This window comes from Heloderma suspectum, chromosome 5, assembly GCF_057233095.1.
Source record: "Heloderma suspectum isolate Gila_16-S chromosome 5, 16-S_ref, whole genome shotgun sequence".
Taxonomy (NCBI): Eukaryota; Metazoa; Chordata; class Lepidosauria; order Squamata; family Helodermatidae; genus Heloderma; species Heloderma suspectum.
Genome location: NC_139462.1, coordinates 117,355,896 through 117,369,526, shown reverse-complemented (window position 1 = coordinate 117,369,526; position 13,631 = coordinate 117,355,896). Strand labels below are relative to the sequence as shown.

Here is a 13,631-nt window from a genome sequence, read left to right as displayed (position 1 = left end):
AAAGCAAGAGAATTCCAGAAAAATGTCTATTTCTGCTTCATTGACTACACTAAAGCCTTTGATTGTGTGGATCACAACAAACTGTGGCAAATTCTTAAAGTGATGGGAGTACCAGACCACCTTACCTGCCTCCTGAGAAACCTGTACGAGGGTCAAGAAGCAACAGTAAGAACCAGACATGGAACAACCGAGTGGTTCAAAATTGGGAAAGGAGTACGACAAGGCTGCATATTGTCACCCTGCTTATTTAACTTATATGCAGAGTACATCATGAGAAATGCCGGGTTGGATGAATCACAGGTCGGAATTAAGATTGCTGGGAGAATTATCAACAACCTCCGATATGCAGACGATACCACCCTAATGGCAGAAAGAGAAGAGGATCTAAAGAGCCTCTTGTTGAGGGTGAAAGAGGAGAGTGCAAAAGCTAGTTTGAAACTCAACATTAAAAAAACGAAGATCATGGCATCTGGCCCCATCACTTCCTGGCATATAGAAGGGGAAGAAATGGAAGCAGTGACAGATTTTACTTTCTTGGGCTCCAAGATCACCGCAGACGATGACTGTAGCCATGAAATTAAAAGACGCTTGCTCCTTGGGAGAAAAGCTATGGCAAACCTAGACAGCATAGTAAGAAGCAGAGACATCACTTTGCCGACAAAGGTCCGTCTAATCAAAGCTATGGTTTTCCCAGTAGTAATGTATGGCTGTGAGAGCTGGACTATAAGGAAGGCTGAGCGCCGAAGAATTGATGCTTTCGAACTGTGGTGCTGGAGAAGACTCTTATGAGTCCCCTGGACTGCAAGGAGGTCAAATCAGTCCATCCTAAAGGAAATCAACCCTGAGTGCTCATTGGAAGGACAGATACTGAAGCTGAAGCTCAAATATTTTGGCCACCTAATGCGAAGAGAAAACTCTCTGGAAAAGACCCTGATGCTGGGAAAGACTGAAGGCAAAAGGAGAAGGGGACGGCAGAGGATGAGATGGCTAGATAGCATCACCGATGCAATGAATATGAACTTGAGCACGCTTCGGGAGAGAGTGCAGGACAGGAAGGCCTGGCGTGCTATGGTCCATGGGGTCACGAAGAGTTGGACACGACTGAACGACTGAACAACAACAACAATAATTAATTGTGTTGTAAGTGGGAGGGATTATCAGGTCTCATTCTTACCCTGTGATGAGATGGACTCCTACCTCTAAGAACTGAGAGCTAGAGTGGTTCCAAGCCTTGTCCTCTGGTGTAAAGGGGGGCTAAGAGCACTGAGAATTTGTAATTTTGAGGGGGATCTTCACAATGCATATTTGGATTGCCAGCTATTCAAAACAACAATGCCTTCCCTCATTAGAGAAAAAGTTAAGGAAATTTGGCTAAGCTACTTATGTTTAAACTCGCTTGTTATAAGCAAATGTGGGATGGGTTAAGATCAGATGGAGATGCTTTAAAGTGTTGGCGGTCATTACTTTGGTGCTTGAATTGTTAAAGCTATATGAAAAGGATAGGCAGGAAGTTTTAAATACTGTATAATGCAATAATGCTTTATTCTACTGGCTGTGTGTGTGTGTGTGTGTGTGTGTGCGCGTGTGTATGTAATACTGGGCAGTATCTGGAGAAAACTGTTGCGCCTACTTTCACTATTGGTGTTGCACTAGAGGTTTATACTAGCACTACATCAGTTGTTTAAGGCCCCATTGGATACTGCCTTTTGGTGACAACCTTTACTGGATGATAATTATTCTTATATTTTATTCCGATTATGACATTGGAATATGTATCATAGTGGGTACTCTGTTCTGTTTTATAAGTGTGTGTGTGTGTGTGTGTGTGTGAGAGAGAGAGAGAGAGAGAGAGAGAGAGAGAGAATTACTGTGCTTCTGTTAATATCATTTGGGTTATTTTGCCAACAGTGTTACATTGCAGGCTCTTACTCTGTTTTCTGACCCATTATAACCCCATTGGCCGCCTTTTGTCCAGTGCCGTCTTCAGTCAGGACCAATGCTCTATTTTTTAGGATTGCTAAGCTTCCTTCCCTCCACCCCCCATAAAGTCCAAAAGACAGAAAGAGTGATCTTCGCAAGGACAGAAGTCCCTATACTAAACGCAAGAAGAGATTATATTCTCCATCAGGTGTGGTGGAGATCCTGTCTATATTATGGCTGATTTCCACACCTCCTGCTAGTGAACTCTGTGCCTTGCATTCTGATCCTCTTTCTGTACAACTTCGAGATAAGGTGGGGTATAATCCAGGCATTCCCTTTCTAACTAAGGGTGTAGCTACATGTCATAAGGTGCTTCCGGACAAAGGGCTTCTGGTGCTATCGGCCAAAAGGCATTGTGCAGCTATTCCATCTTTTCCTCCTCAATTAAATTTTGTGTGGTAAGAAAACAGACAGAAGACGTGGTGGGAAAACATGGGAGGGTTACAAATTGAAGACAACGTCATCTGTAAAGTTCCATGAACGAGGCGAGGTAATTGAACAATAAAAGTCTTGTCTAGAAGAACGCTCAAGATTGTTAGGTTTTGGGGGTGTTTTCTATCACCTCAGGCTGATAGGAAGCATGTTTACCCGCACTGGATACTGGACATTATCTATCTGCTTACATTTGTACCAATCGTTTTATGTGCTATGCTGGCCTGAAGACTGGTACTGAATTATATCTGTTCCTATGTTGTTGACCAATTTCATGAAACAGCATTTTTTTTACAGTGGAACATTTTCTGTGGAAAATGTAGCAACAGAAAATTTTCTACCCCACATTATTGCCTTACAAAGAGATTTAACAGTTTTCCCACAATCAGTACATTAACATCTTATTTTATTTAGATGTTTATGTTGTTTTCATTTTGGAAGTTCACTAAAAAGTTTGTATATTCTCCTTTCTAGCAAACTTCAGCAGCCATCTAGACCATCATGGTCCTTCAACGAGATGTTTGCTGCATCTACAACCCCACAGAGCCCAACCCACAGCACAGAATGGGCATTTAACCAGGTAAGTTCAAATACCTTTGGGTGCCATCCTATGCATGTTTAGATAGGAACATCTACAACTACAATCTATACCTACAACTGCAATCATTCCCCTGGCAGTAGGACTTTTTTCTGTCTAAACATGCATAGGACTGCACCCTTAATCCTTTTCCTTTTAAATATTTTATTTTAGAATAGTACAAAATAGAAGGATTTCAGATCTAACAATCAATATAGAAAAAACATAATTTTATTTTATACATTTTTATAAAATATTTTTATTTTTTTAATTTTTAAAAGATTTTAAATATTTTTATATTTATCTGTATTTTTGTTTGTTGAAAAACCAAATAACTTATTTCATTTTTTATTTATAAATATATATTTATAGATAAAAAATAGAATAAGATTTATGGTTTTGCAACAAACAAAAATACAGATACATATAAAAATCTTTAAAATCTTTTAGAAAAATTAATAAATGCATTGAAACAAATACATTTATAGAAAATAGGTTTTGTCTACTTCTGTTTCTCTACAGTTGATCAGACAGTAAGTCACTTCAGACATCGTAACAATGTTTCATAAGCCCCTTTCCAAGAACAAGATATACACCCCTGAGCAATAGTCAGAAGATCAATAACTAATCCAAGTCTGTCTCTATTGAACACGGTGATTTTGAGATAGCATAACAAAATTATTCTAGGAGCCTTGGGTAATAATCTTTTATCTCCTCAGTCAGTGCAATAATGACCCAATACAGATGACCTGTTTACCCACTGGTTCAGTATTCTGCTATGTAGTAAATTTTTAAAAAATGGTTGCTTGCTCACGGTATTCATGGAACCATGCTGTGATTTATTTTTCTGCTCTGTTTTCTAATAAAGTGATAAAGATCGTTTTTTTAAAATTTATTTACGTATAAGGATTTATCTCCTACACTTGAAAGACTTTCCAAGGATGACTTCCACAGCGTAAGTCAGTATCCAAGAGGGCAGTGTGCCCCCACCGATTCTGTGCTGCAAGTGAGACCCACAGCTTGTGCAGCGGAAATCTAGTGGCTCTGGAAGCAACTGGAAATGAGCAGAAAATATGCTTGTTTCTGGAACAGGGCAGGTCAGCTAACCCTCTACCTCAAATTGGCTGATATATATACACATACTAGTAGCAGTGGCAGAATGTAAACCGTGTGGTCAGAGGAAATTAAAGTACAAAAAGTGAAGACTGGTAATTGAAATGTTGGGTGATAACACAAGCATCACTGCAATAGTGATGTCTGAGATTAAAGGATGCTTCATGCATTACATAGTGGCAAGCCCATATTGGTAACCAAGCACACACTTGTTGGGGAGTTGTGGCCAAACATCACTCCCTGGTGCGAGAAGGCATATAATACACACATTCGTAAACTAGTATTTGTCGTATTCATACATAATTTTTTTAATGTGTGCATGTAAAACATTTTGGGGTAAAAATGTAATGTATGAAGTAATCTTTAGTTCCATTCAGAAAACATAGCTTAAGAGAAGCATTGCAGACACATTCTATTATTTTTTGTGTACTATTTTCAAGACTAATAGCTTTAAAAGAACCCCCGCCCCCAGCTGTCCACCACGTTAGTTTCTGCTTAGGTGAAGGGCTGAGGCCAGAGGGAGGATTGTCTTCCACCTCTCAGGTCTTCACTCTAACAGCAACCTGTGAAACAACAGTAGCCACTCTGAAGGCCAGTTGATTGAAGTTGCTTCTTCCCATGGACTAAGGAACATCTGTTCCTTGGCCCCAGTGATTTTCAAGCATACATAAACCTAAGGATACATGCAACCTGGAGGTTCTGCATGATCAAGAGATGAAAGTGCCATGCTACCTCATGTATTTATGTGATTAAATTATTTGCAAACTTTGGAAAAACATATGCACTTTGTTCATTTCATTGTAGGTTTTAATCCGGCCCTTTGTAGAAGTTTCTTTTCAAAGAACAGTTTGTCGGACAACTACTGCCGAAGGGCCAAACCCAAACTGGAATGAAGAACTTGAACTTCCATTTAGGTCTGAATGCACCTTCAAAAGTATTTAATGCCTCACAATATGACAAATGATGGTCTGGATGAATATTAAGTTGCTCTGGATAAATCCCCTATAAGTGTCCTGTATGATAGGCTGCCTTGTATTCTCCTGTAAACCTAAATGTATTGCATTTGACTTCTCTGGGAGAAAGTAAAGGGAATGAAGCCAGGAACACTTCTGAGAAGAGAACAAAACCTCACTCCTACTCCTGATATTAGTATCAGCAACCTGTGGTGCTAGTACCAGATTGCCCCACCACCACCACATACACACACAAATGATGTAGCGTCTTGCAGTTCCGTTACTTCTTCGTGGTCTCTGTGCGTCACACACATAGAGGTGCTGCACCTGCACAGAAATTTGATTGGAACATTCTAGAACTGAAGAGCATTTTGGCAGGAGCCCTGCCCCACCCATCGTGCATATCCCCAGGTGTGGCTCCCGCCTTTCCCGATTCCTCTTCAGCTACCGAAGCAGACTCATTGCGAGGAACATTCTCTCCTGTGGAGATTAGGAAACTAAGCTGTTGAGTTTTATTTGTTTTTATTCTCTTTTTTCTTGGACTTTTTTTCATTTTGGTAATTGTTTTCTTTCTTTGGGACTTAGACTTTGGGACTTGCTGCAGGAGGAAGCTACTTCCTGTGATGGTCACTCCTTCTGCCTTCTGTACCTTGGAGAGAGTCACCAAACAGGCTCTTGATGCCACTGCTTTGCCTTTACCAAGCAGGCATACCACAGATGGACTTCCTGCCTAAAGGCGCTTTTGTGGGAACGGGCATTGTTTGCTGCAGCCCCTAATGCTCCCATCTGTACTGCCTCTGAGCTTTTGTTCTGCTCCTCAGTGGCTCTGACTACTGCTGCTCAGGTATTACTTTGTCCTTGGTACCACCATCAGTTCCCAGGATGAAATGATCAGCTACGGTACTGTATAATCTGCCTCAGCTCCATCTGTGAGCACCCAGCGTCCAGCACCTTCGACTCCTGGGGCATTGGCAGCCACGAGGCAACCAAAAAAATCTAAGTCCAAGCACCACGTCAACATCCTGGAGCCAACCTCAACTCTTACCATGGTAACATTTCAGAGATCTGTTTGTCTCCATCTCCTGTGGTCCAAGCTATGGGCTCCACCCTTAAAGGGGAAATTTGGGATGCATCCCCCACTCCCTCCACAGTAGCCACTTTGGAATCAGTCCCTGTCCCCACCCCTGACAGGGACTGATCACCTTTGCATCGATCCTCTTGGATCTCGCTACTCCTGCTCACCATCGTACCCCCACTCCTTATGGGAGAGACATAAGGATACTATTCATCCCACTCTCCTTCCTGTGCCTGGGACTGCTACTGCAGAGATCCTCAGGGCTATAGGGGAACTAGTCGCCATTATGACTACAACTACTATTATGGTGCCAACTATCCAACTCACCATTACTGAGCCCGCTCGCGCTCTCACCAACAATATCCTACAGTATCCACTACACTCCTGCCACTTGTCTCTCAACCACTACACTTCAGACAGCATCGACGCTACCATTGGTTCTAATCATGTCCATCACGCCAATCACCTCAACTATCCAAGGTGCCCTGAGCATCCTGCCTCCTCTGTCTTCCTTACTTCCAGTACCTCGATCTTTTGCCTTCATTCCCATTGCATTGCACTCCCAGGAAGCGTCACCACTACCATCTTCTGGCAAAGGCTCCCTGGACTGCACCGCCTCCTCGTGGACCCTGGCCTTGTCAACCTCCCCTGACCCTCCAGTGGGAGACGAAGGTCTGTCCTCACTGTTGGAGGACTCCCACGCCTACATCAAACAAGTCACTAGAATGGCGGCATGCTTTGGTCTGAAATCAAGCAAAGCCCCAAATCAAGCACCCAGTCTACCAGCTCGTCCAGTCTGATACCTCAGCGCCAGTGGCTATTCCTTTGCTGTCAGTTATCTTACAGGCTGCTAAGGACTCAGCCTGGAGAATTCAGCCAGTTTAATTTTCTCCCTGGCTATCTGCTACATACTGGAATCAATATTCAAAGAATCCACTGAGCCTTCTTACAGAGCTAAATAGACTTGTTCTGTGGCCTTCGCAGTCCATTGTAATGTTGATCCTGTTTGTTGCCCATTGCAGCATGTTTTTAATTTCCTTCTTCTTTTCAAAGGGACTAGCTCTTTCTTCTCTCAGAGTCTACCTTGCAGCTGTTTCTGCCTTTTACAACACGATTAAAGGCTTTACAGTGTTTGCCCACCCTCTAGTTAAAAAGTTCCTCAAGGGCATGCAGAACCTCTTCCCTTCATACAGGCTTCGTCCTCCTTCCTGGAGTCCCTCAGTTCTCCTTGTCTGCCTCATGGGAAAACCCTTTGAGCCTCTAGCAACAATGGATTTCTGTCTGCTCCTTCAAAACTGTCTTCCTCACAGCTATAACTTCAGTTCACCAAACCAACAAACTCTGCACCTTTCTGGCAGATATGCCCTATCTTACTTTCCACAGGGATACATTTGTCCTCTATCCAGACGTACCCAAAATAGTCTCTGATTTCCACCTGCAACAGGACATCTCCTTGCCCACATTTTTTCCATTGCCCTCATCACCACTGGAAATGTTTTCTCATGCCCTAGATGTTTGAAGAGTTTTAGCTTTGTACATCGATAGGATTCGATCGGTCCAACGATCGCCCAGACTATTTCTTTGTTATAAGGGCCCTCTCTCCTTCCAGTGACTCACCAAGTAGGTTACAGAGACCATACACCTTGCGTACGAACTGGCATCTCTCCCTCTTCCAGGTCCCAGTCAGGCCCGCTCCATCAGAGCTATGGCCTCTTCTGCTGCCTCTGCTAGATGGGTTTTGGTTCTGGACTTCTGCAGAGCTGCTACTTTGTCTCAGCTGTCAACCTTCATCTGTCATTACTGGCTTGATCTCAGAAAGATGCTGCCTTTGGCAAAACAGTTCTTCCTTCAGTGTCTCCAGTAAGTGGAGTAGCTTGCTATTCACCCATATGTGTGTGATTCACAGAGACCATGAAGAAATAAATACAGATTGCTTAGCTGTACCCATAGTTCTTTGAGTGGTCATCTGTGCATTCACACAACCCACCATCCATTCCTGCACAAGGTCCTTCCTTCCTTCAGTGTCCTTCAGACTCTGGTCTCAAGGAGCTAGAGAGGGCAGGAGTTGTGTCCAGGGTCCATATGCATGATGGGTGGGGGCAGGTTTTTCACCCAAACACTCCAGCTCTAGAATGTTCCAACCAAGGTGCTGTGCAGATGCAGAATCATATGTGTATGAATGCACAGATGACCACTTGAAGAACTATGACTACAGGTAAGCAGCCTGTATTTTCTTTCATTGAAATAGATTACTCCCATTGGCTTGTCAGGGAGAAAGAGAAGGGGCTGCAGCTAGGACATGGTTGAGATAGGGGCTACACCTATTGACTGTCCCATATTCTGCAAAGCTTTGTGTTAAAAGCTGGTGGCGAGTTCCTCTTGAACCCTACCCTCCATCTCATCAGCCTTCCTGATAGCATTTGCATAAACTTTTTCCTTATGGAAGTGGGTAGGACACAATGTGCATGAAAGAAAAGAGGTGGCAGAGGAGAATGAGGAGGAGCAAGAGGGAAGCAGATCATGAACTGGCATTTTATATGCATGACCGCAAATTGTGTAATTGTTTACTTTCAGTAATTCTCCCAATGTTTAAACATTATTATAGAGCCCCAAATGGTGACTACAGCACTTCCAGCCTGCAGTCAGTGAAGGATGACATCTTCATTAACATTTTTGATGAAGTATTATACGATGTCTTAGAGGTGAGCAAAGCATCTGAAGAATTATGTTGATTTTATATACTAGGAGGTTACGGTGCAAAGAGCCAGGTCAGGGAAACCAGACAAGCTTGCTGTAATGGAGCCCCAAGGTGCAGAACCTCCAGTTTTGCAAAGCAGAGATTCCCCCCAGAATTAACCATTCAGGTCCTTGTATTACAGCTGGGGCTTTGTTTGAGCTATCTGGCTATAGTTCAGTACTTTGGGAGCATTTAGCCACTTGTTTACCACCTATAGCAGATTAAATACTTCTAAACAGAGTGTACACCTTGTTTCGTGGGTTGCAATCCAAAATAGCAAAAGGGTTTATTGTATCTTAGCAATTTGCCATTATACACAGTTACAGGGGGAAAAGATCATTATACAATTTAAAACTCTACTAATAGACCCTCAAAAATTGAATAATTGTCCTTACAGCCTTTAAGCTTTGTAACATGCATCTGTAAAACATTGACAAGAAATTTAGAAAAACAAAACACGACAAGAACATAAACACACAATACACATACACTAAAATATCTCTTAAGATTGTAAACTATCTACCTTTGGCTCCCCTTACACAACAAATGCTTATTATTATTCTCTAGTTCTTACCTTATGAACTTGAGCACACTCCAGGAGAGAGCAGAGGACGGGAAGGCCTGGCGTGCTATGGTCCATGGGGTCACGAAGAGTCGGACACGACTTAACGACTGAACAACAACAAGTTCTTATCTTAGTTGTATATCATACATTGAGTTCACAGACATTATCTCCCTTCTCCTAATTTTAACAACAGAAAAAAGAGAATCAACCATCTAAAAGTTCAAAATCCACATACATAGATATCATTTTTTCTTTATTTCTTGTACAAATTCTATAAATGGTTTCCAATCTAACATAAATTTAGTTGTTGACCCTTCTTTAATTATAATAATAAGTTTTGCCATCTCTGCCAGTTCCATCATTTTCATGATCCACTCGCTCACAGTTGGTATTGTTTCATTCTTCCACTTTTGTGCATACAATAACCTTGCAGCCATTGTCATGTAGAGAAAGAGGGGAAATTTAGATGTTCTGAAGGATACATGCTTGTCAGCATTAGACAATAGAAAGCAAACCGTTACAAGAGATGACCTTCAACATTTTTTAACAACGGTACAGAGTCAGATAAATGTCTTCCATCAATTCTAACTTGCAAAGATGTCCCAGAATATAAAGTCATTATACATTTTAAAAGCTATGGGTCAATGCTCATAGATTGTAATTTGCTCCTCAGATGTTCCTGAGAAATAGAATCAAAAGCAGCTTTCAAATCAATAAAAGCTACATAGACATGCTTCACAATTCCAGACAAATATTTATCAATAATGTATTTCAGCATAAAGCAGTTATCTAGAGTTGACCAACCTGGACGAAAGCCAGCCTGGAACTTTGCTTGTTCCAGTATTGTTGCTCCACCCAATCCTCCAGTTTTTCTAGGAGAGATCTGGTGTAAATTCTTCCCTGGAACATCTAATAAACTAATTGGCCTATAATTTGCCGGGTCATTCCTACGCCTCTTAATAAATTGGAACCACAATAGCCGATGACAGACTCAGAGGCGAAATCCCTGTGATGTTGATTAAGGAAAATAGTTATGGAAATATTGAGGTCTACCAGTCAGGGAATGTGGTAAAGAGATCTGGTGGAAGACCATCACCAGAAGCTTTACCATTTTTTAGCCTTAAGATTAATGACTTGGCCCTGTCTGTTGAAATATTCTCCCAGCAATGTTTCCAGTTACATTCAATAGAAACCCCAAAGGAAGAACTAGGAAGGTTAGGCTCATTAAATACCCTCCTAAAATGGGTTTCCCATTCGGTCGTAACAATACTTCCTTCTAGAACGGGAGCCAATCTCTTTTCCAATCTTGTGAGTATATCCCAGAATTTACTTGGGTTCTTTTGCAAAAGTGCAAGGCCTAATTCCTCCCATTGTTCCTCATAATAAATCCTTTTTTTCTCACTGATTAAACTTTTATACTTTTTACGCATTTCATAAAATTGAGGGGGGATTATGGAAGAACCACTGCCACAGTAAGATCTTATCACTTTTCTCATCTGCAATCCTTGTCAAACCATACATTACCCCTTTTGGTTTGGTAATTCTCTGATGAAGATACCTTTTTTAAGAAAAAGGGTCTGAAGGAATCTATTAGTTGTACATATAATTGAATCGCTGATTTTATATTGGACACCTGGACCAGATCATCCCTTAAATTCAACAGTTCTTCAGAATAAAGTCTCTGTTCCAAATCTACTTGTAACAAGGAGTTCCATTTAATCCACCTGTCTGATGTCGATAGTGCTTGATCAAAATTTAAGTGAGTATCAAGATTAGTAATCACACTATTAGACCACAGCAAAGAAAATCTAAGTGGCTGGTGATTATTACCACCTACCGAATCAACTGAGAAAAATAGAATTGTTAATCGAAACAAATAAGAAATAATCACGTAATCCACAATACTTGCACTAAAGTTACTTAAATATGTAAATTCTCCTCGTGAATTACCAAGTTGACCATTACTTAATGTTAAATTTAATTTAATTACTAATGCAAAAAAGGTAAGGCCAGAAGCATTAAGCTTTATATCTTTAGAAGTTCAAGTTTCCAGATCTTCCCATAACTCCATAGCGCTTCCTAAAGCCTTAGCAATGGCCTAGCTAGTTGGACCTATACGTGCATTAAAATCACCAGCCACCACTAAGGAACTGAAGGGAATTCATCCTCATGCTCACCTAAGTAATTTTCTAACTTGTTCGAGCAATCTGCATCATAATATGGTGAGCTCCTAGGAGGAACACATAGATATTAACAAAAACATAAGAATGCCCTGCATTTCTAACAAGGGCAGCCATAGCACATGGGGCCAACCAGCTGCAATCCAAGTTTTGTACTAACAAGAATTAATACAGGAAAATATTTTTAATCATTTATTATTTTTCTTAGAAATATGCTTATAATATCACATAAGAATATAACTTGCACGTAATGACATGAAAACATTTCTGTTGTTAAACAGAGCTTTGCTGAAGATCCTTAAATCTTAATAGCTTAAAAATGAGAGATCTCATTCTAAGTACCAAGTTCCCTATTCAATACTGAATAGGCTATTCAGCTGACAGGTACACAGGCCTGGTGAGCTTTTAAGAAGAAGCTCCCACATTCTAAAATCAACATGTATTTATACTGTTTGTGTAGAAATTACCTCATAACTAATATTATCTACTGTCCCATAAATTAGGACTCAGTCTTAATTATCTCATTTTTATTCAACATTCCTAAACATTTAGAACTTGCATAAAATGTTTACATGTACACCTTTCAGGCTAGATAAGATCGCTTTTGCATTATAACTGAGGAGACTCCTCACTCAAATTTGCCAATTAAACTTGAGTCTGTAAATTTTTCTAGACATCTATATAACATGATTTCTGATATATAACCTTACACAATATGTTTTGCTCATTAATTGATAAGTGAAAACTTTCAGTACACTTTTGACCTTGAATAATACAGCTTTACACTTGTTCATTAGTCAAATAACTTTTTGGCCCAAGTGACAGGGTTTTAAATCAGCATTTTCTCTTTGGATACCATCCAGGTCAACTTGACCATTATTTTTATGACAGTTACCCAGAATTCATTGTGAAACTGCTTGTGTCTGTGTTGCCTTCTCTTTAATACAATTTAATATAATACTTCATTTACATTTTCAAATTCTTAATCATCATTAATATTTAGCATTTGCATTTCATAATAAGACATCTTATATTGTTTTAAAACAGATTAATTAGCAATGAAGCAAAGTCAGCTATTTCATAAAATCCGTGACACTTTCACACAATGTTGATTAGGTTTACATTCTGCAGTCCAACAGTATGAACTGTCAAGTGCTGGTCTGTGTGTGTGTGTGTGTGTGTGTGTGCGCGCGCGGGGGGGGGGCAGATTTGGCTGAGCCAAAATGGAGAAGCACTTTTACCGTTTGTAAAAAGGTCCCGTTACTAATTTTTAATTTAAAACAATTTCAACCTCTTTCCAACCCCCGTATCCAGAGTGAGTGCAGGAATCCTTGGCCTTACTTTGGATTGGCTTAATAACATTGTCATATAGCCAAATCCGATTGACTTTGTGGCGTCTTCACTGAGTATGTAATCCCTGATTGGCTGTAATAACTATTCCCAGGAGGAAGAAGCAGATCTTTTTTATAAAACTACACCATTATTAAAAAAAAATGGTGCTGAAGCAACTGCTGAGAGTCACAGCAAAGGTACACATTTGGGGGAAACAACGACTCTTCCTCTTGCTTCGCTGCCTCTGTTCTTTGCTAAGTACAGGTGTAATTTTCAGCATTCCTTGGGCATATTCACCAGAACAGACCTGTGACACTGTAATAATAATATTGGTGTAGTCATGGAACTTCCATATACCTCTGTGTTACCAGGGATATATTTGAGATACCTGTATTAAATGTTTTGCTCTGCGGTATGGTTACCGTGAAGGTATAGATACCAAATGTATGACTAGTTCCTCCAGAGACGTATTGTAGACACATGGTGGGCTTGTTTGGATGTTGTTTCTGGGAGTGAGCCTTGTGCAGAAGGAGATCTCACATGTTTCTTTCCCTGCTTTCCGCACTGTGGGGAGAAGTGAACAGGGAGATCCTGTACTTATTTTCCTGGCAAGCAATAACATTTCCCTGTGGTTTTGGGGTTAGGGGAAGCATGTGAATCACAAGCCCTGATCTCATTTGCTCGCAT

At 40.7% G+C, this 13,631-nt stretch overlaps 1 protein-coding gene across 6 annotated transcripts in view; it reads left to right on the top strand.

The window, feature by feature from the left end:
* CC2D2A (coiled-coil and C2 domain containing 2A) overlaps positions 1–13,631 on the top strand; it is a 116,704-nt gene that overhangs the window by 72,079 nt on the left and 30,994 nt on the right. For all 6 annotated transcript variants that reach the window (XM_084857090.1, XM_084857089.1, XM_084857091.1 and 3 more), the window contains 3 exons: positions 2,887–2,992; positions 4,907–5,016; positions 8,736–8,832. In XM_084857090.1, the coding sequence (XP_084713216.1) occupies positions 2,887–2,992; positions 4,907–5,016; positions 8,736–8,832 (313 nt within the window). The remainder of the gene's footprint in view (positions 1–2,886; positions 2,993–4,906; positions 5,017–8,735; positions 8,833–13,631) is intronic.